Source organism: Musa acuminata, chromosome BXJ1-4 (genome assembly GCF_036884655.1).
Source record: "Musa acuminata AAA Group cultivar baxijiao chromosome BXJ1-4, Cavendish_Baxijiao_AAA, whole genome shotgun sequence".
Taxonomy (NCBI): Eukaryota; Viridiplantae; Streptophyta; class Magnoliopsida; order Zingiberales; family Musaceae; genus Musa; species Musa acuminata.
This window is the reverse complement of record NC_088330.1, coordinates 39,242,871-39,268,472: the sequence shown is the minus strand read 5'-3', so window position 1 is coordinate 39,268,472 and position 25,602 is coordinate 39,242,871. Positions and strand designations below refer to the sequence as shown.

General features: G+C 39.2%; 4 protein-coding genes and 1 long non-coding RNA gene across 8 annotated transcripts; 4 read left to right on the top strand and 1 right to left on the bottom strand.

Annotated features, from left to right (window-relative positions):
• On the top strand, nt 1–1,984 carry LOC135672610 (WAT1-related protein At1g21890-like). Its single transcript, XM_065181108.1, has 7 exons — nt 1–242; nt 457–519; nt 613–729; nt 805–1,042; nt 1,148–1,306; nt 1,376–1,527; nt 1,600–1,984. Exons 1-7 carry the CDS (start codon nt 52–54, stop codon nt 1,796–1,798), a joined length of 1,119 nt encoding a protein of 372 aa, XP_065037180.1. The 5' UTR covers nt 1–51; the 3' UTR covers nt 1,799–1,984.
• Nucleotides 1,985–3,219: 1,235 nt separating this feature from the next.
• LOC103982837 (heterogeneous nuclear ribonucleoprotein 1) lies at nt 3,220–11,624 on the top strand. 3 transcript variants are annotated; one of them, XM_065178081.1, is made up of 14 exons: nt 3,220–3,374; nt 3,588–3,797; nt 3,885–3,974; nt 4,965–5,030; nt 6,470–6,535; nt 6,711–6,796; nt 6,907–6,952; nt 8,299–8,353; nt 9,709–9,785; nt 9,919–10,054; nt 10,134–10,267; nt 10,345–10,449; nt 11,050–11,174; nt 11,338–11,624. In XM_065178081.1, the coding sequence occupies exons 2-13, from the start codon at nt 3,780–3,782 to the stop codon at nt 11,131–11,133; spliced, it is 963 nt and encodes a 320-aa protein (XP_065034153.1). In that variant the 5' UTR covers nt 3,220–3,374; nt 3,588–3,779; the 3' UTR covers nt 11,134–11,174; nt 11,338–11,624. The 3 variants fall into 3 exon arrangements, with proteins under 3 accessions (XP_065034153.1, XP_009398158.2, XP_009398159.2); XM_009399883.3 differs by having other exon boundaries at nt 11,040–11,174; XM_009399884.3 differs by lacking the exon at nt 11,338–11,624 and having other exon boundaries at nt 11,037–11,174.
• A 150-nt stretch (nt 11,625–11,774) lies between these two features.
• LOC135666493 (O-fucosyltransferase 7-like) lies at nt 11,775–17,589 on the top strand. The gene is given in 12 exon segments (XM_065178067.1): nt 11,775–12,486; nt 12,695–12,794; nt 12,905–12,972; nt 14,165–14,253; nt 14,539–14,719; nt 14,818–14,946; nt 15,027–15,160; nt 15,246–15,305; nt 15,307–15,439; nt 16,489–16,673; nt 16,761–16,856; nt 16,933–17,589. Coding segments are annotated over 10 exon segments (1,173 nt in total). The 5' UTR covers nt 11,775–12,486; nt 12,695–12,794; nt 12,905–12,960; the 3' UTR covers nt 17,087–17,589.
• A 2,177-nt stretch (nt 17,590–19,766) lies between these two features.
• On the bottom strand, nt 19,767–21,136 carry LOC135666487 (uncharacterized). The gene is made up of 2 exons (XR_010509799.1): nt 21,038–21,136; nt 19,767–20,505 (listed from the first exon to the last, which is right to left on the bottom strand). It is a non-coding gene; the product is annotated as an uncharacterized LOC135666487 (long non-coding RNA).
• Nucleotides 20,381–25,493, top strand: LOC135666475 (uncharacterized). 2 transcript variants are annotated; one of them, XM_065178048.1, is made up of 9 exons: nt 20,815–21,100; nt 21,189–21,278; nt 22,269–22,337; nt 23,626–23,702; nt 23,836–23,971; nt 24,051–24,184; nt 24,262–24,366; nt 24,956–25,090; nt 25,254–25,493. In XM_065178048.1, exons 4-9 carry the CDS (start codon nt 23,643–23,645, stop codon nt 25,323–25,325), a joined length of 642 nt encoding a protein of 213 aa, XP_065034120.1. In that variant the 5' UTR covers nt 20,815–21,100; nt 21,189–21,278; nt 22,269–22,337; nt 23,626–23,642; the 3' UTR covers nt 25,326–25,493. The 2 variants fall into 2 exon arrangements, with proteins under 2 accessions (XP_065034125.1, XP_065034120.1); XM_065178053.1 differs by lacking the exons at nt 20,815–21,100; nt 21,189–21,278 and adding an exon at nt 20,381–20,515.
• The last annotated feature ends 109 nt before the right edge of the window (nt 25,494–25,602 follow it).

The following is a 25,602-nucleotide window of genomic DNA, read 5'->3' as shown; positions in this document are numbered from 1 at the left end:
CTGTAGTGTGCGATAGAAGTAGAGGTGGTAGAGGACGTAGAAGACGAGGCCATGGCTCTTGGTAGTGCTTGGAAGAGTGCGAAGCCATACTTGGCCATGGTTTTCCTGCAGGTGGGTTATTCCGGGATGTACGTGGTCTCCGTCGCCTCCCTCAAGCGCGGCATGAGCCACTACGTGCTTGTCGTGTACAGGAATGCTGTGGCTGCAGCCGTCGTTGCTCCCTTTGCTCTGTGGTTTGAACGGTCTCTCTCTCTCTCTCTCTCTCTCTCTCTCTCTCTCTCACACACACACACACACAGTTCATACTTTCCTGACAAACCGTAGTTAGGCTATCCTAGTTTATCTTGGTTGGATTATGCTCCAAAAGTTATTTCTTAGAGCCTATTTATCTTTCTTTGAAGACATTCATAGATGGAGTACTTCTATGTTGTAATGTCTTTTTCCTCTTGATGACAGGAAAACGAGGCCCAAGATGACACTTCCCATCTTCCTCAAGATAATGGCTATGGGATTATTGGAGTACTGATCTATACATCACTGTCCATTTCTGCTTCGTGCTGTATTCCAATCAACGTGTTCATTAGTTCGAGTTCCTAATATGTCCTCATCCAGGCCTGTGCTCGACCAAAACTTCTACTACATGGGCGCCAAGAACACATCGGCAAGCTTCTCCTCTGCCATCTACAACGTATTGCCTGCTATGACTTTTGTCAATGCCATTATCCTTAGGTGAGATCTTCCACTTTCTCTATCTCAGCATGGAATATGTTGATCGGAAGATTGATGGTTTGTTTGTGTGATTAGGATGGAGAAAATTGATATCAAGAAGCGACGTAGCCAAGCGAAGGTTGTCGGTACTCTGGTGACGGTTATCGGTGCACTGCTCATGATACTGTACAAAGGCCCGGCCATCGAGTTTATATGGACGAAGGGAAGGAGCCATCACGCCGACGACGGCAGCCAAAACCAAAGCCACTGGCTTGTCGGCACGTTCATGCTCTTGTTCAGTTGCTTCTGCTGGTCTGCGTTCTTTATACTGCAGGTAATATCAAGTTTCAGCATCAAAATCTTTGCTGAGGTTGCAGTCATGAACTCAACACGAACACATTAAGGTGACTTATCGTGGTGGTCTTTTGATGTTGGACAGTCGCATACCTTGAAGTCCTATCCTGCAGAGCTCTCCTTGAGCACCTTGATATGCCTCACGGGTGCAGGACAAAGTGGAGCCCTTGCTCTCGTGATGGAGCGCAGTGCCAAGCCTTGGTTGATAGGATTTGACACGAGACTCTTCACGGCCGTTTACTCCGTAAGATGCTTCCTTTGATTCCATCTCCTTCAGATTTCTTGAGCTCACATCTGAACTCTTCCTGCGCAGGGAATAATGTGCTCTGGAATTGCCTATTACGTTCAAGGGATGGTGATGAAGGAAAGAGGCCCTGTCTTCGTCACAGCCTTCAACCCTCTTTGCATGATCATAACAGCTATAATGGGCTCCATTATTCTAGCAGAGGATATCACCCTGGGAAGGTACAGTGTCAACTATCTCATTCCACCATGAACAAAGCACCTTTACTGTCACCTTCTCCTGGAAATCTGCAGGCTTTTGGGTGCAGTCATAATAGTCATCGGTCTGTACTTCCTCATATGGGGTAAGAGCAAGGATCACTTGGCGCAACCCTCAGAGACCATGGCGAAGGACGCGGCACTCGTGCTGCCGAAGGTTGCAGACGATGCCAACAAGACGACTTCGATCGACCACGTCACTGTCATCGACGTTCAACCTTCGAAGCATCCCTAAAGGCAAATAAGCTCCGGTTTCTCTACGTAACTAGGCATCCATCACCTATCTTAGCTCTCGCTGTAGGAAAACATACCCAATACTGAAACGAAGAAGATGACTCGGATCGGATACAGCTTTATAGTGTCGAATGTTCGCTATGCGTGAACAATGATACGAGTAATATGCTTGTAATTTTTGTCGTTAGCTGTTACTATCATGATCGGAGTGTGCTTGCTCTATCAGAATCATTCTTGTTGTTGATGCCACTGTCTTCTCCTTCAGAAGCTGTCCATAAACTTCACCATGCAAATGGGCGAGAGCTCTCTTTCGTGTAGTGGCTCCAATCACCACCGAATGAGACCTCGATTCGATTAATTTATCTGATGAAATGGACTTTAGTACTGATAAGGAAAGTATCACCATCACCATGCTGACTCACCGAACCGTGGGCTGTCGTCTGTGCGCCAAACGTATGTGGTAGAACCAATGCCGCTCTCCTGCGGCCGGGGACAGGAACACGATCCTCCGGCCTTGCTCGTCTCGATCTCCGAGAAAGTCGTTAAGTCAATCACTGGGTGCATGGGTTCATACACTTGGTTATGGAGGGCATTAATCTTAGATGACGTGGCCTAATCCTCCTAAATGATTGATATTATCTCAAAGAAGTTTCAACCATGACAAATGATGCCATCGAAGCCATCCTTTTCTGTCGTCGTAATTAGAGAAACATACTCACTAGCCCTCGACATAAATAAGCTATGAACGAACAAACACATCTACTATCTCCTACCTATCAATTAACTTTATCATCGGAGGAGTTGGGTTGGGAACATTCCCTTACGGTGGCCACTTGTTTAGGGACCTCAACGAGCCTAAGACGTATTTTGAGACGACTTAAAAACTCACTTCCGGTGGATAAATAGGAATTGTGCCAATCGAATCCACTTTTTGCTCCGATCTCCTCACACGACCCAACCCAAGCCCTCACGCCGCCGCACCATGGGTCTCTTAGACAAGCTTGTGCCTTCGAATGAAAGCTGGACTCCCCGTTCAACACATCAATGATAATAACAAAAATCAATTGATTAATTAATTTATTAGGTTTCATAAATTAAATTTAATACTATACCAATCAAGTCCTTATGTTCTATTTCGTGGGATTAAGCTGACGTGTCACAGTTTCAGCACAGAAATGCAACCAGCACTTGCACGTTGGAATTTGCAACGGTTTAGATAAGATTGGACCGTCATATCCGATATTTATGGACGTTACAAACACCTGTGAGAAATAATTAAAAGGGTTTATATCGGATCGGACCGAGTCAAATCCGATAGTACAATTACGCACGTTACAAGCACCTAAAAGAGATCTACGATCTAATGTTCCCCAAGTGGAGAACCAAGAAATGGACGGTTCGGATCAAAAATGTCCTGCCTCACCGTCCCTTCCTGGGCTCGATCCAGTTTGTGCCCTAATGACTTCGCATTCCATCCCAAATCCCCATACAGTAGCGGAGAGGAGAGGAGCGGCAGGCGAGCGAGCTAGCGGTGCCACCACGGCCACCGGCCGGGAGAGCGCGAGCGGAGCAGCGAGGTAAGAGCGTTTTCGTGGGCGCGTGATCTCTATGGCCTGTTGTTCCTCCTCCTCCTCCTCCTCCTCTTCCTCTTCCGCTTGTTTGTCCCTTCTCCTATTCCCTTTTACTTCTCGGACGGCCATCGGCCGAGAACCAAAGAGGAGAAAGAGGAGGGCGCTTTGGTAAATCCGAATGAAAGAAACGATTCTTGTGCGTTGTCTGGTCCTCTGCAGGAGAGTGAGAGGTTGAGGGAGTGCCGTAGAAAGAGGGAGAGAGATAGATATTGAGATATAGATATAAAAGAACCGCTCTTGAGAGAACTAAGAGTGAAGGAAAGGGAGGAGATTGACAAAGAGAGAGAGAGATTGAATTAGAGGTACCGTCTCTCGCTCTACTTGATCTGTGTGCTCTCGACGATCATCATCATGGCCAACAAGCTTGTGGTTAGTGTCTTCGATCTCTTTTCTGGATGATTTTTTGTTGATTAGTTAGTATTGACTTATTGAAGACGTTTGGGGCCTTATATTTAGGTTCTTGGAATCCCTTGGGACGTGGACACGGAAGGATTGAGGCAATATATGAGCAAGTTTGGGCCTTTGGATGATTGCGTTGTCATGAAGGTTGATATTTTTGTACTCCATCTGAAATTTTATTGCTTTACCTTAAAGGGACTTAATGTTAATTGTTATATCTCATCTGATTTGTTATTGATGGAGTTCCCTTATATATGGTTTAACTTTTTTCCATTTCCTCCTTTATTCATGGTGTGAGAGCAGTGGCCTCACTTTGAGTGGGATTGTCTATGTTTTTTAATCAGAAATTATCAGTATCAACCTTTTTTACTTATTAGTTCAGTGATACTTTTCACCTCTCCCGACATCTTTCTTTCATTCCAAATTATCAACTACCTCTTCTTGGATAAGATGTTCAATTATGTGCTTACAGCTACTTCATGCCTATGATTTCTCTTTTATAACATCATGTTACACTAAATTGAATGAATAATTAAGGTGGTGCTGGATTCTGAACTCAAGACAGATTATTTTCTATCCATTCTCTGCATGGCTGACAAATCTTTAGTAGTTTATGAACTCAATTGAAGAAAATTTCTCTTTTCTATTTGAGTGTTAACTCTTAAGAAGGTTCGGCACATTTTTTTTCATATTTACTTTGTTATATTATTTGTACTCTACATGTGTGGAAAACAGAAAAAATAACATGCAGTAACTTTGTGTGTCTTATTTTTTGGAATTCCTTTAAGGGTTAAAATAGGTAGATGCATATACCTAATATTAAGAACTTGAAGAAGGAATCATGCGAAAAATTGTATGGGAAAATGTAGTTTAAAGAGATATTGGTCAACAAAATCAAGAAGTCTTAATATCTGTGATATATTTCAAAACAAGGATCCTCAAAGGATGTTAAAGCACTATGATAATTGTGTATCAGCTTCACTAGTTTTAGATTTCGTCATCACAATCTCTGTGTTATCTCTATTGTTCTCTTGAATCTCCTCTATATTAGTTGTTAAATTGTATGGTGTTTAATTAACTGGATTTCCCATGAGTATATTTCTTTTCAACTCATCAGTTTTGTTTCTTGTATTATAGGAGCGTTCCACTGGTCGTTCTCGAGGTTTTGGCTATGTAACTTTCTCATCAGAGGAGGATGCTAAGGTAACATGAAGCTGCATCTGTGTTTGCTGATTTTTATACAGATTTCAGGATTTCAGAAGTATTTTTCTAGAGAGTAACTTGTGCTAATGCCTATAAACTATCACTTCACCTTTCCTGGGGCCTGTTTAACTTTCTTATATTTTCATATTAGTATGTATATTATCGAATTTATTAAGAAATCTTGTGTATTTTTTAAAAAACTATTAAGAAATGCCTCTGTGGATAAATTACAGCTTCTCTTATTGGGTGCTTCATTGTTAGGTCTTACACTACTTGTCGATAGTAAGCACCTTAAAAAAATGTTCCAGTTGAAATTGAAGTTCTTTGTCTATTTTTATTTTTGACTTCCTGAAACCATTTATGAAGAAATATATTACATCGTTTCAGAGCATATATTACGAGAAGCATTGTCCACTGCCTATTGGTTAATATAAGGTTTGTCTTATCTGTTGTATATACCTGAATGAAACTGCTTTGGCTATATTGCTTTGCTATTGTAGATATTAGTTTCATATACTACTGGATAACCACTTCTATTGAAACCTTAGATTGTACAATTGGTTTGGAAGTATTCATGGGAATGCAGGAACATTTAAAATTGTCTCGGTTGGGATTAAGCTTGTGTTGGTGCTGATTCATTGAAGAGAAAATTTAGGTGCTTTAAGAAGCCAGAGAGTACCAAATCTCAATTTCTTTTAGTTTGAAGTCTGACCAGTTATCAATCCTGAACATTAAAAGTTAACTTTGTTTTTAATTTGAATTTAAAGAATGATCACAAAAGAAATCTGTTAGTTTGTTAAAAATAAAGTTAGTGCTTATAAGAGATTTTAGATGTATGAATATTGTGAATTACAACATCATCATGGAGTTCTGCTCCACTTTGTTGTCCGGTTCTTGATTATTGAACTCTGACCATGCTTAGCAGTCAGACAATGAGACTTTCGAGCCTAACTATTCTTGTTAGGCTGCATGCATTATTTTCTAACTTTTAGGCAATCGTTTTGCTTTCTTATTGTACTAGTCAAGTACTAGGTGATCTGTTGTTTACTTCTATTTCCAGGTATAAACTTTTTAAAGTAAAATTTCCGGTTTAGTTTTGGAATCGATTTGCAGTCTTTATTATCTTGTTGCTGTTGTCCGCATTTTCTGAGCACGAGTCTTGGTAAGATGGTAAGGTTGCACTTTAGTGATTGGTGACTAGGGTCTAAGGTATAGAAACAATCTCTTTACTTTCACATTGGCAGAGTCTTGTTCGTTCGGTTTATACTTTTGTTTGTACATTGTTCTCTTTGGGTGATAAGATGATTTTTGCTGATGTTCATTCTTTCGTAAAGGTTGCATTGCCATCTATTGTTTTGCATACTGCTGAAAGCTGTGATCTTATGCAATAATTTTTCTGAGAAATGATTCAGTGAAATTAACTATATGCTCTCATCCAGAATGCACTTGAAAGTGAGCATGTTCTTGGCAACAGAACTCTTGAGGTGAAGGTTGCAACACCAAAGGTAATTGTTGTTAGATTCTGCATCAGTGTTAGTACTTGCCTGTCCTTTTTCTCTTTTTCTTTCTGGTGGTTTCTCTTAAATGCTATTGTAAAAAGTGCTAATCAGGATAAATTTTATATTCTTGCTTTCTCACGTGTATGTTTGCATGATTTTAACATGATTGTTTATTATATAGGAAGAGATGAGAGGACCAGTGAAGAAAGCTACCCGAATATTTGTTGCAAGGATCTCACCCTCAGTCACAGAGGCAATGTTCCGAAGGTTAGTTCTTCCATCATGGTTGTGCATCATCGCCATGTTGGTGACATAATTTTCAAAAATCTTGCATATTTGATGGTTATACAAACATTCACCTTATGGCACCTTTGCAGTTATTTTGAAACTTATGGAGTAATAACAGACCTGTACATGCCAAAGGTGAGGGAAGTTATTTTCACTTTTTTTTTTTCTAAGTTGAACAAGAACTGCTTAAAGCATTGACAATTATGATACTACTCCAATTTAGATATTTATAATTACTGATATCTACGTGATGCATATAGTCATACTACGAGGTTAAACTAATGGTGCACATAATTTAATATATTTTGAAAGATGTACTTGTCTGTATTCCTTTTGGAGTTTGCTTGGTGACTTACAGAGATTAAAATAGTGTGTACATATGAAAGCACATTTTAGTTATTTTTTGCTGTACTTCTCCTTGATGGATTGCTTGAACATATTCTGAAAATTCTAGAGGGAAAAACAGTGATCACGAATGCTTTTAAACAGTGATTTAAAAAGGCGCTCGGGCGCTCGAGCGAGGCGAGGCCCGAGCACCTCGCTTCATTTCCAAGTGGCGCGTTGCAAAGAGGCGCCGCCTAGGCGTCGGGCGCTTTGGGCAAGCGCTTGGGTTAAACCAGGCGTCTGAACCAACGTTTGAGGTTTGGTTCGGTCTCCGGTGCTTTAGTTAGTTCAATCGAACCAACTAAAGCACCGATATCAGCGTGACTTCCCCAACCCTAACCCTGCTCGCCGTTCATGCTACTACCGCCACTGCTCGCTATCGCCGCTCTCGTTGCCGCTGCTGCTCCCACTGTCGTCGCTCACCGCTCCCGCTGTCGCTGCTACCGTTGCCAATGTCTCCGCTTGCCGCTTTCGCTCCCGCTCCCGCTGCTCGCTGCTACCGTTGCCACTGTCTTCGCTCGTCGCTCCCGCTCCCGCTGCTCGTTGCTGCCGGTGCCACTGTCGTCGCTTGCCACTCCCGCTGTCGCTACTGCTGCTCGCCGCTGCCGCTGCCACTGTCGTCGCTCGCAGCTGTCGCTCCCGCTCTTCTCAGTCAACACTCTCGGTCTTCCGACTCTTCCCTTACACTCTTCTCCTCTTTCGATAGTATACTGTTAACAGTATATAGTATTCTGTTAATCGTATACTAGTAATAGTATTTGTATTTATTAGATTAATTTAATAGCATATTTTTATTTAAAAATTTAAATAATTATATTTATTAATTATATTATATATTTTTATATTTTAGTGCCTCACTTCGCTCGGTCGAGCGCCTAGCGCCTCGGGTGTTTTTGGACCTTGGCGCCTTTTGGCGTCTAGCGCTTTTTAAATCACTGCTTTTGAATGATGTGAATTGTAATATTGTTGCTGTAACAGCATGCTTACATGTTTGAGACAATGTCTAGTTGATATCTCTAGCATAGTTTATGTATTGCAATTTGGATCTATGACAATTTTATCAGCAGTATGATCGATTCTTAGCAATTTGTATGCAGGATCAAGGTTCAAAAGGGCATCGAGGAATTGGCTTTGTCACTTTCGATAGTGCAGGTATGATGTTGATTGCTCTTTTTCTGTCCTAGTTCATATGGTTCTTGATTTTACAGTTTAATGATTTTCTCGTTATTGTTCTAACTGTCCTAATTCTACAACTTGATTAGTTGATTAATTTCTGAAGCTCAGTTTTTTATTTTCTTAGCTTATACTGACGTGTTTTCTAAAAATAGCTACAAACATAGAATTTATATTTAGCTAAGCTTTTTTCCCTGGTGCGTTTGTATTCTATGCTGAATGTAGTAAATTGGGTTTTAAAGAACAGCATAACAACAAAGATTCAGATTGTTTTCTGTGAGATAATTAGCCTCCTTATAATGACTTTATTTGCTTTCTTTATGAATGTTGAATAGTTGCAAAGAAGTCTTATATCTGGTCAGAGTCTTCTTTAAGGTTTCACGAGCACATGCCTTCTCATCTTCATTGTCCTAGATGCTTGTATATCTAGCTGTTCTTTAATTACCTGTGAGTCATATTGTGAATGCAATTTGAGTTCCTTAGCACTATTTGGAATCACTTTCTGGGGTTAATGCAACAAGTCTTGGTCCATGTTGAGAATTTTTATGTCTTTGTTAATGCAGAAATCACCTAATGTTCTTTACTTAGGAAACAAAGATGTTTAATCCAGATTGTCATAACAATATCCGTGCCATCAGCCTTACAATTTTTACTTGTTATCATACCAAATCTTCTGGCATGACTTTGGATGTTTGGTCTTATGTTCTTAATTCAATTTTAATGAGCACGAGACTATTTCAATGCATACGACTTCCATGTTTAGATGTGTTTAGTAACCCAATCATTTGAAAGCTAAATTATGGTATATATCATGAAAGAACTTATGTCAATGTTGTAATGTGAGCATTCACCATCTAGAATGTAGTGTATTTCAATTAACGTTGTTATCTATGTGCAAGAATATTCTAAGAATGATGTATGATTTGGTGGTAAGTTGAAGGTTTTAACTCCCAAATCATCTTCCACTTAATCCTTACTTTTTATTAATTGAGCTATTGCCAAGCTCACACTTGAGACGATTATGAGCTGCTTGGAACTGGTTTTGTAATATCACAGCCATGGGCATGCAATTATACAAAACTGATGCACACACCCATTAGCTACTGCTTACCACATAGTGGTTGGTATTTGTATGATTTATGCCTTTGAAAGAGACCCTGCATCACTAATATCATGCCCCTTGTTGGATATGCATCTTCCTTTCAGTTTTATTCTTGTGTTGAACCCTGCAGTTTTGCTGTAACTCATGTTGTATATGAACCCTCTCCGATAGGCAGGTATTCTTTTACTCTTTTCTAAGTGACCATTCTTATATTGCCTTCTCAAATGAACAGATTCAGTGGATTCCATAATGGCAGAGTCGCATGAACTTGGTGGCTCTACTGTGGTTGTTGACCGTGCTACTCCAAGGGTAAACATCTGTTTGAATTTGGGATCTCTGGATTGGATAATGGAGATCACCTCCATCGTCAATTGTAACAATGAATGGTGCTGTACCAGACTTTCATTCCTGAAAATTGTTTTTGCTCTCTTTTTTTACATAGAATGATGACATGAGATATCCAAGCAGAATGGCACAGGGTGGATATGGTGCATATAATGCTTATATTTCAGCAGCAACTCGGTATGCGGCTCTTGGTGCTCCAACGCTATATGACCAGTTTGGTTCAGCATATGGAAGTATGTGTCACATTTTAAGTAACAACAGAGCAACAACCTTTGATGGAAGTATGAAGCAATTCCTTTGTCAATGATCTAGGAGGATATTTTGGGCCTTCACGTGGGATGGGCAGAAAGATATTTGTTGGAAGACTTCCCCAGGAGGCAAGTGCTGAAGATCTGCGCCAGTACTTTGGCAGATTTGGTCGGATCGTGGATGTATATGTTCCAAAGGTAAATTTGGTTTTTCATGCATGCTTCATTTTTTTGGCCATTCTAATTTTGGTAATTTTTTACTTTTTGATGATTAGGACCCTAAAAGAAGCGGCCATCGAGGGTTTGGTTTTGTGACTTTTGCTGATGATGGTGTAGCAGATCGTGTGTCGCGCAGAACACACGAAATTCTTGGACAGGAGGTACATGATAGGATGATTTAGATTTTATGCATTTGGAAAGTATGATTGGCTTTTTTTTATATCCAAATTAAAGATGGAAACTTTAATTCTATTGTCTTTCTGTTTCATGTATATTTCTTTGGCCCTTTATCCCTGCACAACAAATTTACTCGACTTTTATTTTCTTTCTGACTCTCCTGAATAATGAGAAATACACACTAAACAAAGAAACTCGATGACTTTAAGTAGATTTTTTGAGCCTGGGAGAAGTTTCATGAGATCCAAAGAAGCTTATCTATGTGAAGCAGCTCAATTCTGCCGTGGGATGTTGTTGTTCTTGTGAGATCAAGGGGCATAGATGGTCTGGATGGAAACCTAAAGATACAGTTTATTTTTCTGAAATTGACGAGTACAGTTGGAACAGACAGATTTGGGCCTAATTGACAAGTCACATAAGAAGTGCAACTTATTGCATTATTAGTTTCTTTGTATTTTCTGTCAAACTACAGCCTCGTTTGGACCTCTCTTCTATTTACAACTTTGTAATGTTTCATGGTATTGTTTTCTGAGATAAGACATCTGATTACCATTTGTGCTCTTTTGTGGAGTAGGTTGCTATAGACTCAGCAACACCACTTGATGATGCTGGTCCTAGTGGAGGTTTCATGGACGCTGCTGAGGCTTATGGAGGGTATGGTCCTATGAGAAACTACGGCAGGCTCTACGGCAGCCTTGATTTTGATGATGTGAGTATATTACTCCATTGGCTGTGCGCATGCAGTACTTTATAAGGATAAGTATACGGTGATTTCAATCTGTCTTCATATACAAATTGAGAATCCGAGCAGGTGCCAAAAGAGTAATAACAGACTTATGTGGCTTGTGCTTCTTGTTCATTACCTTTTGCAGTATGGTTACGGTGCCAGCGCCAGCGCCAGCGGGAGCAGCAGGCCGTCAAGATTGGATTGGAGGTACAGACCTTACTGATGCAGGTAGCACACTTCTGGTGACTTGTCGGCGGCATTCACATTGGACTACTACATACAATGCTAAATTTGTAAGGATGATATGCTTGGAAGTAGTCAGGCTGGGATAGATTGTTGAAAACATTTGAGCAGTGTTATTATCAACGTGGTTTGTCACTATTCTGAACCATCATTTCCTCTGCGATGTTAAGAAGCTTATGTTCTAGCGTTTCTGCATGTGTAGTCATTGTGGCATGAGCTGTTTGAGAGCAGCATCAGCGCAATTAACAAATTCTGACCAGTTTCGATATTTGGTTACTATGATATCTGCTCCTCCCTCATCAAAGAGGGTGCATTCCCCTTTTGATGTTTGGATACTATGATTGCCCCTCCGTAAGACGCCCATTGTTGTGTTTGACTGTCTCAAGCATCAAATAGAAGCAGAGCTTAGTAGATGGGCCGGTTCTTAGCTTTCTCAAGTTGGCCTGATCACTCTAATTAACTAACTTGTTCTCGAATATAACTCACTTTCACTCTCTTAATGTTCTTTGGTTCGAATCAGATCAGATTTGAATGGAGAATTGTAAAGCTACTCACTTTCACTCTCTTAATGTTTGGAGCTGTCGCTGTCGGTGCGCTGGTGGCCGCCCACGTGTTCCTCCTCCCCTCCGCCGCCGTCCCCGACGCCTTCAAGCTCCCCAAGGCATCTCCTCAAATGAGGCTTCTTTACGTTGCTCCAAACCTAAACATTCCCACATTTCTGGCTTTCTTGATTCTTGAAAGGAGATTAGGTGACGATTTCTTGATTCTGTTCTGTGACATTTGGCCGCCTACACCGGTTATGTAGGCGTATATTTATGTATTCTTTAATCAATGACTGAATATTTTGATACGCAAAAGCGGAAAAAGATCCAATTTTTAGGACTTGGATTTATGATCCTTTGCCCACATCTATGATATGACCCGATTTTGTGGTGGTGGTGGTGATCTTTAGCAACGTGAGATTGGATACCGGCGAAAGGCTAACGAGCTCGGCTGGACCCAGGAAATCGCGCCTCCCCAACTCGCCAAGCTTCGGATTTCCACTCAGAAGGTAATCTTGTACTACATGTCACGGAATGTTGCTTTAGTTATTGATGGGTTACAGCTGTTGTTGTTGTTGTTGCATTTGGCAAATTATTATGCTCTTGTATCCCTTTTTGAGTTTTTGTTTTTTGTTTTTCGGTGTATAATGGGTCATTTATGGTCAAGAAGGTGTTTTTGGCTCCTCTAATTGGTTTCACTCTCTCTATACTTTGCAGGTGGGCATCACGGTGTCAGATTCTTGGTTCGCGAAGTTGTGGAAGCCTCCGGCAAATCGTAATTTTGTGCCCTGTGTCGCTCCCAGTTCATCTTTTCTGCGTAAGGGAGCACGATAGGATTATGTCGATCTTTTGGTTTTTGTACTGTATTTTTTTCCTGCTTTACTTCATGTGATCCACTAACATTTTATTCAATTTGGTATTTTTCAGCTCCTTCTCAATCGAGGGGCTACTTGCTAGTTCATGCCAATGGTGGGTTAAACCAAATGCGAGCTGGGGTATGCAGTGGTTGCTCTCTCTCTTTCACTTGACCGTTCTTTTATGTTGTAACCCCTCATTGTCTACAAACAAGTTATGAGAAAGCAGCAAAGTACACCCACACAATCCTTATTAGAATAATGTAGCAGCATAAAAAAGATATTGATGTCAATCTAGTACTTGCCCTACATCTTGGTAAGAATATATTGAAAATGTAGCTGCACGGGCCTAAACCAGTTTGCTTGCTGCATTTCCAATGTCAAGTTTCAAACTAGTATGAACGGGAGAACTTAGCATGTATGTTTCATTGTCGAGTAAAGAATTTAGCTGAAGACTCTGGTACCTTGAGTTTTGGAAATTAAAAAAGTATCCTGGAGAATGCTGAAGTCAGGTCTGTAAATAGAAGAGTATATGCTCATAAGTTAGATTATGGGACAATTGGGAATGGGAACAGTAAATAATTTGCAAGAAGAAAGAAATCATCGAATTATTTTCCAATTCCATATTAGTAATTATCAAAGTCGAGGAAACTCTTTTTCATTCATTAGGATGTCTAGTGCTTCTAAGACAGTCTTCTTTCTTGCTAATTTTTGATGCTTTGTTACCTAACTAAGCTATTACGCAAACCTTTCTCCAAAAGATTGATGAATTGACCTAACATGGTGAGTCTCTGACAAATCCAAGTAGCCCAACCGATTTCCCATGCTTCCAGTGATCTTTCCTAGTGCCCACTTTCCAGCAGATCTCAAATCTATTCCAACCCATCTAATAAACTATGAGTTCTGGTTCCGTATCCCAATTACATCAACTAACCCAGAAACTGATATGTGTACCTTCATTCATGTCATCGATGCCATTACCTCCATGTTGGCTACGTTTTTTTTATGGCCTCTAAATAATTTGATTGAACATAGTAAGTTTTTGTGCTAAATTTGTTACTGATGTTTTACAGGCAATCAGGTCATGATTGATGGACCTTTAGTTAATTTTGTTTGCCACTTCTTTCTTTTTCAAATGCATCAAATGAGATTCTTGGTTGTGTATCCTATTCCTTAATTAATAATATAATCTATAGCTTACACAGCTACCTGTTGTATTTACAGAAAGCTATTTTGCATCGTGTAAAACTTATGATGTCTATCCTTTATAGTTTTTATTTATTTAATATATTACTGGTTGAAACCTCATGAGTATTGTCATTATGAATGGCAGATATGCGACATGGTAGCCGTTTCACGATTGATTAATGCCACACTTGTTATTCCTCAACTTGATAAAAGATCGTTTTGGCAAGATTCTAGGTACGAGTTTTTTCTTGTTTGTTCTTTATTATGTAGTAGAAGCACTTGAATTATATAGATGTTGTTGGTAAAAATCATCCACATGTGTTTGTGCTAAGAACTGTCTCTCATACATGTTCCTAAAGCTACTATAAGCATATAACTAGAAGTCACGTCATGTGGTAGGTTCCAAACTAGTCTTTATGTTTCTAATACAGTGATAAAGTACTGCTATTTAATTCAGTTCATATAGGTGAATTTGCATATGCTTAGGTGCCTCTGATGCTTTTCATGTTTATGTGCCAGCAATTTCTCTGACGTTTTTGATGAAGAACATTTCATCCACACCTTGGCCGATGATGTCGAAGTTGTAAAGAAACTACCAAAAGAACTGATGACAGCTGCAAAAGCAGTAATACATTTTCGAAGCTGGTCAGGACTAGATTACTATCAAGATGAGATATCACACATGTGGGATAAATATCAGGTATATTTGCTGGTATCTTGAAGTTCATCTCGTATCCTTCTACTGATATACAATAGTCATAAGTGATAATATTTCCTATCTAGATCTTCTCTTGGCAGGTTATCAAAGCTGCCAAGTCAGATTCACGTCTTGCAAACAATAACCTTCCTCCTGACATTCAAAAACTTCGTTGCTGTGCTTTTTATGAGGCTCTCAGATTTGCTCCACGGATTGAGGCACTAGGAAAAGTATGTCTTTCATACTATCTGTTTGCTGCTAATTAATTTTTGTCCGACAACCGTGAGTTTTGTTTCTTCTTAATCTGTAGTTATTGGTGGAGAGAATGAGGTCTTACGGTCGATATATTGCTTTGCACTTGCGTTATGAAAAGGACATGCTTGCTTTTAGTGGGTGCACGTATGGCTTGTCTTCAGTTGAATCTGATGAATTGGCAAGAATTAGGTATTTTACAAAATACCAGTTCTGGATTCTGGGTAGAAGTCGAATGTTTGTTTTATTCCATTAAACATGTTTCTTCTTTCTTCAGAGAGAACATTTCATATTGGAAGGTTAAAGAAATTGATCCCCAAGAACAAAGGGCCAAAGGGTATGGTTGGAATCTTTCTTTCTTCTCTTGGGTATCCATCGAATACTCCAATATATGTTGCAGCAGGGGCGATATATGGAGGCGGCTCTCATTTGTCTGATCTAGAATCTCGCTTTCCCATTTTATTAAGCAAGGTATGAAATGCATGGCTTTGCAAAATTCAAGAGGTAGCTTATTATGAGACTTGCTTTGGTTTAAACTCTTTTATGTTCAGGAACCTTTTCCTATGGTGGACATATTTTGTACTAGTACACTGTTCCTTTCTACCCTTCTTCCACAAACACACAAACAATAATATTTCAATTTCCTGCTAACATTGGCAATTATGGAAGTTGAACCTGTAACTTAAGTCTGCTTTATTCAAAACTAGTCATCGCAGATGAATATAAATTGTCTTTATGGATTGTCAATAACCATTAGAGCTGCACTTTGGTGGTACTTCCTACTTGCCTGAATTAGACTGACCAAACAAAAAGGTGGTAAAACATAAAGGTCTCAATTCTCTACTTCCTCTCCATTTGTAAAGTTATTTAGATCCCTCCAATATCAGTTATGAAGTGAATATTTGAACTCATCATCCTTGTTCTCTTATAGAAGAATATTAGGAACTACTCAGCCCTCTAAAATTTTGTTATTAACTTCTCTACCATATTATTTTATCTTGTTAAATTTTGATGGAAGGAAATCATTTGGCTATATATCTGAGTTAGATTAAGACATCTATCATGTTTGACTATTAGATTGTACAGCCATCAATTAATAAAAGAGTCAAGAACCACATTTGGTGGATATGCCACTAACTCTTATTTTTGTAGAGATGTGTATGTTCTAAATACAACCGTGATGTTTCTGTCTAAATCTCCATTTGGCTAACACAGTAGGTGTCCTCAAAATCCTAGGTTAGACAATGTAGAGAATGTTTAAGTTAATCTACCTGAAGTTTGGATCTGAGATTCCACAAAAATGCAATACTACTAATCGGTATTGCTATAGTGACTAAACAATGCGGTGCTGTTAGATTATCATTTTCATAAAGTGCCACATGCATCTCTCTTGCTTGTCTGTCTTTGCATTGCTGGGCCATGAGGAACATGGCATGTTGTTCAGTATTGTCTTAACTCTGAAGCCCTATCGGCATGACCTGATCTTCTGATTTGGTCTTAAATTACAAACTTTGTTGCAGGAGAAATTGGCATCTGCAGAAGAGCTTGAACCTTTCAAAGATTATGCCTCACAAATGGCCGCACTTGACTATATTGTATCGGTGGAAAGCGACGTATTTGTCCCCTCATATTTAGGGAATATGGCAAGGGCAGTTGAGGGTCACCGCCGCTTCCTTGGCCACAGGAAAATAATTAATCCTAACAGGTAATATTAGGGTATGTGTGAGTGTTCCCCTCCTTATCCATGAAAGGCTTTCAAGTTTATGGAACCTTTTGTCTACCTTGCATGCAGAAAGGATCTTGTTCAGCTGTTTGATAAGATCAATCGAGGATCTCTCAAAGAGGGGAAGAAGTTATCAAATATTATTGTAGAGATTCATAAGAGACGGTAGGTGACAGTGTGAACATTATGTTTCTGTTTTCTTCAATATGGTGTTACCTAAACTATCATTTTTTGACGACAGGCAAGGTTCTCCCCGCAAAAGGAAAGGTCCCATTCCTGGCACGAGGGGTGTGGAAAGGTTTCAGTCCGAAGAAGCATTCTATGAGAACCCTCTGCCAGATTGTTTGTGCCAGCAGGAACACGAAGAGTTCGATAACTCACCTGTGCGTAGATAAATTGGTATACACCGAAGCCCCGTATAGAGCATCTTGTCCTACACCTGATGGCTTGGCAAAAGATTGATACCCTCCAGCTAACATCCGATGAGGTGTTGGAATCTCGACATGCTTGACCCTATTAGCTATAGTACAGACAACCCTATTGTTGGGATGAACCGATGAAGTCGATCTCTTGTTTTGCAGACTTAAAAGAGAAGCTGATGAGAAGGATTCGGAAAGCAACTACTGGAACAACTGCTGTAACAGCATGCATAAAGCAAGCATATTGGAAAGAAGATGACTCATAGCACTAGTTTTCATGTTCCTATATATATACAATTGAACAAAAATCAGCAGGGGGTGTCTCAAATCTGTACATCAACCACATGATGATCTTTCATATTTTATTGAAAAAATCAGTCAAAACTTGATTCAATTGTTCTAAGTAGTAATTACTGAGAAATCAAACCTTTGTATTTGGTTTCTCGTCAAACGTTTATTGTGATTCTATCTCTGGTTCATCTTACGCTACAAAGAGTGGTTTTCTTTAGTGTTTCATATATTGTGTACACTGTGAAAGCCAAGATCTTCCACTCAAGTGACAATGGCAGAACAATGTAAAAGCCATTTTTTTGTTTCTACCAGACCTGCTTGATAACTTTTCCACTGTGCTTGTTAAATTACAGAAAATAACATAATTAACACAGGGGATATGAGAAGTCATATTATCATCCACAATTAAATATGGCACAGAAAATGGCTGGAAAGCTACATATTTAATCAAAGGAAGACAGAAGGATTTGCAAATTGAAGAGTAATCTTGGCTTCAGATAAAATTACTGAAATCCATCATCCGAAGGTCTAAGTAGGACAAACTACAGAATAGATTTAGCTTTATCTATATTTCACACTACTGAGGAACATGAAATTGCAATTTGGATGGACTATGTTGAAACAAAAATTTGGATGGCATGTTAAATCAAGCTCTGTTGGATTACAGAAAAGAGCATAATCAACACATAGGACATGAGAAGTCATATTATCATCCACAATTGAAATAGGGCACTGAAAATGGCTGGAAAACTACAAATTTAATCAAAGGAAGACACAAGGATTGACAAACTAAATAGGAATCTTGGCTTCAGATAAAATTACTGAAATCTTAAGCCCTCATCTGAGGGTGTGAGTAGGACAAGCTACAGAAAAGATCTAGTTTTATCTATATTCCACATTGCTGAGGAACATTAAGTTGCAATTTAAATGGACCATGTTGAAAAGAAAATTTGGAAGACATGATGAATTAAGTTCATAAAAGTGGAAGGAATCTGGAAGATTATACAAGGGAGAGGAAGAGAACCAACATGGCACTAAAAGATCAATATGTATAGTTTCTTCAGATTTGACAATGATATAGCTTTTCCTGGGGTGACACACTCACTACCAGCAGTCATATATTAACAATATATTAAGATAAATTAAATATTAACCTACCTTATCTCAGTTGGCTGAGCGGAGGACTGTAGTTGGACAATCAATATAATTTACATATAATTTTTTTGTTATAATCTTATATATTTAGTTCCTGATTTTGCGCCAATCTTGTTGTGGCCATTCCCCGAATTGAGATCAAAATATACCAATTAATTGTTTTCATTTTTAGAATTATTAGATTTAAAGGTAATTTTGTGGCCAAAATCTTTTAGTTGTTTGCTAATAACTTTTTTTGTTATAACCTTATATATTTAGTGCCTGATTTGTTGCTGATGGATGACGTTGTTGCCATTCCCCAAATTGAGATCAAAACACATCATTTCTTCATCCCTTGAAAAAGTGTTTCCTTTTCTCTCTACTTTTTTTACCTCTTAATTGAAATTTTCATAAAAAAAGAACACGAATTATCTATTTTCATAAAGCTATACCCCAGTGGTTAGCACATTATCATACCTCTCTTGTTCTAATCCATATAAACTTATTATAATTTTAGGGAGTCGGTTCTTGAAAATATTGACATGGAGCAAAGTTAAAAGAGTAAAGGACTGGGATTGGTTTGTCTTCATGGTTTGGTCGAGGTTGCCAATTAAACCTAATCTTCTGCAAATGCATCATGCAGTTTGATCACCTTTTGCTTAGAAACATCTGTTGAGGCAGTCACTTGTCAATGCATCATGCTGCAAATTTTCTTCCTATAGGTGTTAGCCATGGGAGTTTGAACTTTGGATGGTTTCCAAAGTCAATATTCTACACTGAAGGCCTGAGAGTCAGTAGATGATAAAAACTGGGCAGACAAACTTGTGGGAGTGGCATCAAAGTAGAAATCTTAGCAATAACAAATTATAAGTGGGGATGGGAGCTCATCTAATTAGATATCATAAGTGAAAACAAAAGGTAAACACAGGTGAAATATTTTTCACCAGATTATCTCATCTCATGAGTACTTCACAGATCAAAATCTCTAATCAACAGTTCAACCCTAAGTGCTGAACCAAACACCATCTTAGTTTCTTGTTTGCAGCAAGCTACATGTTAGCATGTTGTCATTGGATGCTGAAAGAGAACTAGCCAGGTTTACATCTGTGGTTTCAGTGTATTCCTCAGTATACATATATCCACCACTATGGTCAAGTTTGCTATAAACATTACTTTTGTGAAATGGCCTTTACTTTCTTCACAACAGGTGCATAAATCGATAGGCACTAGATTAAGAATAAGAAATATTCCAATCAATTACAACAACACTTGGATTATTATCAGGAATACTGCAAGCAAGCTAAAACATCATCTGCTTCTCATTGTAAAAGCAGACAAGAAAAGAAGAAAAAAGAAAAGCAAAATAAAAGATAAGCAATCCCACCAATCATAATTAACTGATGGTGATCTTTCAAAGAGGACCTGCGAGTTGCCATCACAACGATGATGAAATAACTAATTAGTCAACGATACTGTGTGCCAAAAGATCTACAAAGGATGATATCACACAGAGACACGACACAGGCAGACCGACGGGACCGAGACTTGATGGGTGGTTGGGTGCGTCCCAACACTTCATTACCTGAACAAAAACAGAGCAATAGCAGATGCATCAAGCGACTGCTATGTTGAGGACATACCCCAACGTTGCAGTAGCCGACGCCACAACGACAGTAGTAAACATGAGGTACCTTACAGTTCGGTTGACTGATGGCGAGTCCCTGAGTCCGATGTAACGGACAAGGAGATAGAGCACCAGGACGGCGTCGAAGATGAAGGTGATCCACAGGGCGAAATCATACATCTTTGAGGCCAGCTGCAGGATGCGGGGTCCTCCTGCTCCTGCTGCAGGTCTCGGGCCCAGGGTCTTGGTGGCGACAGAAAGGCTGAATTGGAGGACAAGAGGGACTCCCGTCTGGACCAAGCTGCCACGAGGGGGAGGAATGGCCTCAGCCTCGGCCTCGGCCAAGCTGCCGTGAGGTAGAGGAGGAGGCAGTGGCAACATTTAATTTAGATTAGCTGTGGCGGGTGGCACTGCATGCTTGTGCTTGTGCGTGTGCGTGCTCTTTAATAGTATTGTCTGGGTGGGGGGGGGGGGGGGGGGGGTTGGCGGGGTGGTGCGCGCGGTCAAGTGTTTGTTGTCTTGGTGGTGCGCTTGGGGGGGGGAGCGGTTAAGTGTTTGTTGTCTTGGTGGTGCGCTTGGGGGGGGTGGTGGTGCGCGCGGTCAAGTGTTTGTTGTCTTGGTGGTGAGCTTGGGGGGGGGGCGCGGTTTAGTGTTTGTTGTCCGAATGAAAGAAACGATTCTTGTGCGTTGTCTGGTCCTCTGCAGGAGAGTGAGAGGTTGAGGGAGTGCCGTAGAAAGAGGGAGAGAGATAGATATTGAGATATAGATATAAAAGAACCGCACTTGAGAGAACTAAGAGTTAAGGAAAGGGAGGAGATTGACAAAGAGAGAGAGAGAGAGAGAGAGAGAGAGAGAGAGAGAGATTGAATTAGAGGTACCGTCTCTCGCTCTGCTTGATCTGTGTGCTCTCGACGATCATCATCATGGCCAACAAGCTTGTGGTTAGTGTCTTCGATCTTTTTCCTGGATGATTCTTTTGTTGATTAGTTAGTATTGACTTATTGAAGACGTTTGGGGCCTTATCTTTAGGTTCTTGGAATCCCTTGGGATGTAGACACGGAAGGGTTGAGGCAATATATGAGCAAGTTTGGGCCTTTGGATGATTGCGTTGTCATGAAGGTTGATATTTTTGTACTCCGTCTGAAATTTTATTGCTTTACCTTAAAGGGACTTAATGTTAATTGTTATATCTCATCTGATTTGTAATTGATGGAGTTCCCTTATATATGGTTTTACTTTTTTCCATTTCCTCCTTTATTCGTGGTGTGAGAGCAGTGGCCTCACTTTGAGTGGGATTGTCTATGTTTTTTAATCAGAAATTATCAGTATCAACCTTTTTTACTTATTAGTTCAGAGATACTTTTCACCTCTCCTGACATCTTTCTTTCACTCCAAATTATCAACTACCTCTTCTTGGATAAGATGTCCAATTATGTGCTTACAGCTACTGCATGCCTATGATTTCTCTTTTATAACATCATGTTACACTAAATTGAATGAATAATTAAGGTGGTGCAGGATTCTGAACTCAAGACAGATTATTTTCTATCCATTCTCTGCATGGCTGACAAATCTTTAGTAGTTTATGAACTCAATTGAAGAAATTTTCTCTTTTCTATTTGAGTGTTAACTCTTAAGAAGGTTCGACACATTTTTTTTCATATTTACTTTGTTATATTTTTTGTACTCTACATGTGTGGAAAACAGAAAAAATAACATGCAGTAACTTTGTGTGTCTTATTTTTTGGAATTCCTTTAAGGGTTAAAATAGGTAGATACATATACCTAATATTAAGAACTTGAAGAAGGAATCATGCAAAAAATTGTATGGGAAAATGTAGTTTAAAGAGATATTGGTCAACAAAATCAAGAAGTCTTAACATCAGTGATATATTTCAAAACAAGGATCCTCAAAGGATGTTAAAGCACTATGATAATTGTGTATCAGCTTCACTAGTTTTAGATTTCGTCATCACAATCTCTGTGTTATCTCTATTGTTCTCCTGAATCTCCTCTATATTACTTGTTAAATTGTATGGTGTTTAATTAACTGGATTTCCAATGAGTATATTTCTTTTCAACTCATCAGTTTTGTTTCTTGTATTATAGGAGCGTTCCACTGGTCGTTCTCGAGGTTTTGGTGGCTACGTAACTTTCTCATCAGAGGAGGATGCTAAGGTAACATGAAGCTGCATCTGTGTTTGCTGATTTTTATACAGATTTCAGGATTTCAGAAGTATTTTTCTAGAGAGTAACTTGTGCTCATGCCTATAAACTATCAATCACTTCACCTTTTCTGGGGCCTGTTTAGCTTTCTTATATTTTCATATCAGTATGTATATTATCGAATTTATTAAGAAATCTTGTGTATTTTTTAAAAAACTATTAAGAAATGCCCCTGTGGATAAATTACAGCTTCTCTTATAGGGTGCTTCATCGTTAGGGCTTACACTACTTGTCAATAGTAAGCACCTTAAAAAAATGTTCCAGTTGAAATTGAAGTTCTTTGTCTATTTTTATTTTTGACTCCCTGAAACCGTTTATGAAGAAATATATAACATCGTTTCAGAGCATATATTATGAGAAGCATTGTCCACTGCCTATTGGTTAATATAAGGTTTGTCTTATCTGTTGAATGAAACTGCTTTGGTTATATTGCTTTGCTATTGTAGATATTAGTTTCATATACTACTGGATAACCACTTCTATTGAAACCTTCGATTGTACAATTGGTTTGGAAGTATTCATGGGAATGCAGGAACATTTAAAATTGTCTCGGTTGGGATTAAGCTTGTGTTGGTGCTGATTCATTGAAGAGAAAATTTAGGTGCTTTAAGAAGCCAGAGAGTACCAAATCTCAATTTCTTTTAGTTTGAAGTCTGACCAGTTATCAATCCTGAACATTAAAAGTTAACTTTGTTTTCAATTTGAATTTAAAGAATGATCACAAAAGAAATCTGTTAGTTTGTTAAAAATAAAGTTAGTGCCTATAAGAGATTTTAGATGTATGAATATTGTGAATTACAACATCATCATGGAATTCTGCTCCACTTTGTTGTCCGGTTCTTGATTATTGAACTCTCACAATGCTTAGCAGTCAGACAATGAGACTTTTGAACCTAACTATTCTTGTTAGGCTGCATGCATTATTTTCTAACTTTTAGGCAATCGTTTTGCTTTCTTATTGTACTAGTCAAGTACTAGGTGATCTGTTGTTTACTTCTATTTCCAGGTATAAACTTTTTAAAGTAAAATTTCCGGTTTAGTTTTGGAATCGATTTGCAGTCTTTATTATCTTGTTGCTGTTGTCCGCCATTTTCTGAGCATGAGTCTTGGTAAAATGGTAAGGTTGCATTTTATCGATTGGTGACTAGGGTCTAAGGTATAGAAACAATCTCTTTACTTTCACATTGGCAGAGCCTTGTTCGTTACTGACCATTCTTATATTGCCTTCTCAAATGAACAGATTCAGTGGATTCCATAATGGCAGAGTCGCATGAACTTGGTGGCTCTACTGTGGTTGTTGACCGTGCTACTCCAAGGGTAAACATCTGTTTGAATTTGGGATCTCTGGATTGGATAATGGAGATCACCTCCATTGTCAATTGTAACAACGAATGGTGCTGTACCAGACTTTCATTCCTGAAAATTGTTTTTGCTCTGTTTTTTTACATAGAATGATGACATGAGATATCCAAGCAGAATGGCACAGGGTGGATATGGTGCATATAATGCTTATATTTCAGCAGCAACTCGGTATGCGGCTCTTGGTGCTCCAACGCTATATGACCAGTTTGGTTCAGCATATGGAAGTATGTGTCACATTTTAAGTAACAACAGAGCAACAACCTTTGATGGAAGTATGAAGCAATTCCTTTGTCAATGATCTAGGAGGATATTTTGGGCCTTCACGTGGGATGGGCAGAAAGATATTTGTTGGAAGACTTCCCCAGGAGGCAAGTGCTGAAGATCTGCGCCAGTACTTTGGCAGATTTGGTCGGATCGTGGATGTATATGTTCCAAAGGTAAATTTGGATTTTCATGCATGCTTCATTTTTTTGGCCATTCTAATTTTGGTAATTTTTTACTTTTTGATGATTAGGACCCTAAAAGAAGCGGCCATCGAGGGTTTGGTTTTGTGACTTTTGCTGATGATGGTGTAGCAGATCGCGTGTCGCGCAGAACACACGAAATTCTTGGACAGGAGGTACATGATAGGATGATTTAGATTTTATGCATTTGGAAAGTATGATTGGCTTTTTTTTTATCCAAATTAAAGATGGAAACTTTAATTCTATTGTCTTTCTGTTTCATGTATATTTCTTTGGCCCTTTATCCCTGCTCAACAAATTTACTTGACTTTTATTTTCTTTCTGACTCTCCTGAATAATGAGAAATACACACTAAACAAAGAAACTCGATGACTTTAAGTCGATTTTTTGAGCCTTGGATAAGTTTCATGAGATCCAAAGAAGCTTATCTATGTGAAGCAGCTCAATTCTGCCGTGGGATGTTGTTGTTCTTGTGACATTAAGGGGCATAGATGGTCTGGAGGGAAACCTAAAGATACAGTTTATTTTTCTGAAATTGACGAGTACAGTTGGAACAGACAGATTTTGGCCTAATTGACAAGTCACATAAGAAGTGCAACTTATTGCATTATTAGTTTCTTTGTATTTTCTGTCAAACTACAGCCTCGTTTGGACCTCTCTTCTATTTACAACTTTGTAATGTTTCATGGTATTGTTTTCTGAGATAAGACATCTGATTACCATTTGTGCTCTTTTGTGGAGTAGGTTGCTATCGACTCAGCAACACCACTTGATGATGCTGGTCCTAGTGGAGGTTTCATGGACGCTGCTGAGGCTTATGGAGGGTATGGTCCTATGAGAAACTACGGCAGGCTCTACGGCAGCCTTGATTTTGATGATGTGAGTAAATTACTCCATTGGCTGTGTGCATGCAGTACTTTATGAGGATAAGTATACGGTGATTTCAATCTGTCTTCATATACAAATTGAGAATCCGAGCAGGTGCCAAAAGAGTAATAACAGACTTATGTGGCTTGTGCTTCTTGTTCATTACCTTTTGCAGTATGGTTACGGTGCCAGCGCCAGCGGGAGCAGCAGGCCGTCAAGATTGGATTGGAGGTACAGACCTTACTGATGCAGGTAGCACACTTCTGGTGACTTGTCGGCGGCATTCACATTGGACTACTACATACAATGCTAAATTTGTAAGGATGATATGCTTGGAAGTAGTCAGGCTGGGATAGATTGTTGAAAACATTTGAGCAGTGTTATTATCAACGTGGTTTGTCACTATTCTGAACCATCATTTCCTCTGCGATGTTAAGAAGCTTATGTTCTAGCGTTTCTGCATGTGTAGTCATTGTGGCATGAGCTGTTTGAGAGCAGCATCAGCGCAATTAACAAATTCTGAC

What these genes read in the sequence shown, in the direction of transcription:
- LOC135672610 (XM_065181108.1), top strand. Translation starts at nt 52, where the DNA reads ATGGCTCTTGGTAGTGCTTGGAAGAGTGCGAAGCCATACTTGGCCATG. An exon ending in TTTGCTCTGTGGTTTGAACG is followed by an intron (nt 243 to 456) that starts GTCTCTCTCTCT and finishes TCTTGATGACAG; the next exon opens with GAAAACGAGGCCCAAGATGA. An exon ending in ATGGCTATGGGATTATTGGA is followed by an intron (nt 520 to 612) that starts GTACTGATCTAT and finishes GTCCTCATCCAG; the next exon opens with GCCTGTGCTCGACCAAAACT.
- LOC135666475 (XM_065178053.1), top strand. Translation starts at nt 23,643, where the DNA reads ATGGCAGAGTCGCATGAACTTGGTGGCTCTACTGTGGTTGTTGACCGT. An exon ending in ACGAAATTCTTGGACAGGAG is followed by an intron (nt 24,367 to 24,955) that starts GTACATGATAGG and finishes TTTGTGGAGTAG; the next exon opens with GTTGCTATCGACTCAGCAAC. An exon ending in GCAGCCTTGATTTTGATGAT is followed by an intron (nt 25,091 to 25,253) that starts GTGAGTAAATTA and finishes TACCTTTTGCAG; the next exon opens with TATGGTTACGGTGCCAGCGC.
- LOC103982837 (XM_009399883.3), top strand. An exon ending in ATGATTGCGTTGTCATGAAG is followed by an intron (nt 3,975 to 4,964) that starts GTTGATATTTTT and finishes CTTGTATTATAG; the next exon opens with GAGCGTTCCACTGGTCGTTC. An exon ending in CAGACCTGTACATGCCAAAG is followed by an intron (nt 6,953 to 8,298) that starts GTGAGGGAAGTT and finishes ATTTGTATGCAG; the next exon opens with GATCAAGGTTCAAAAGGGCA.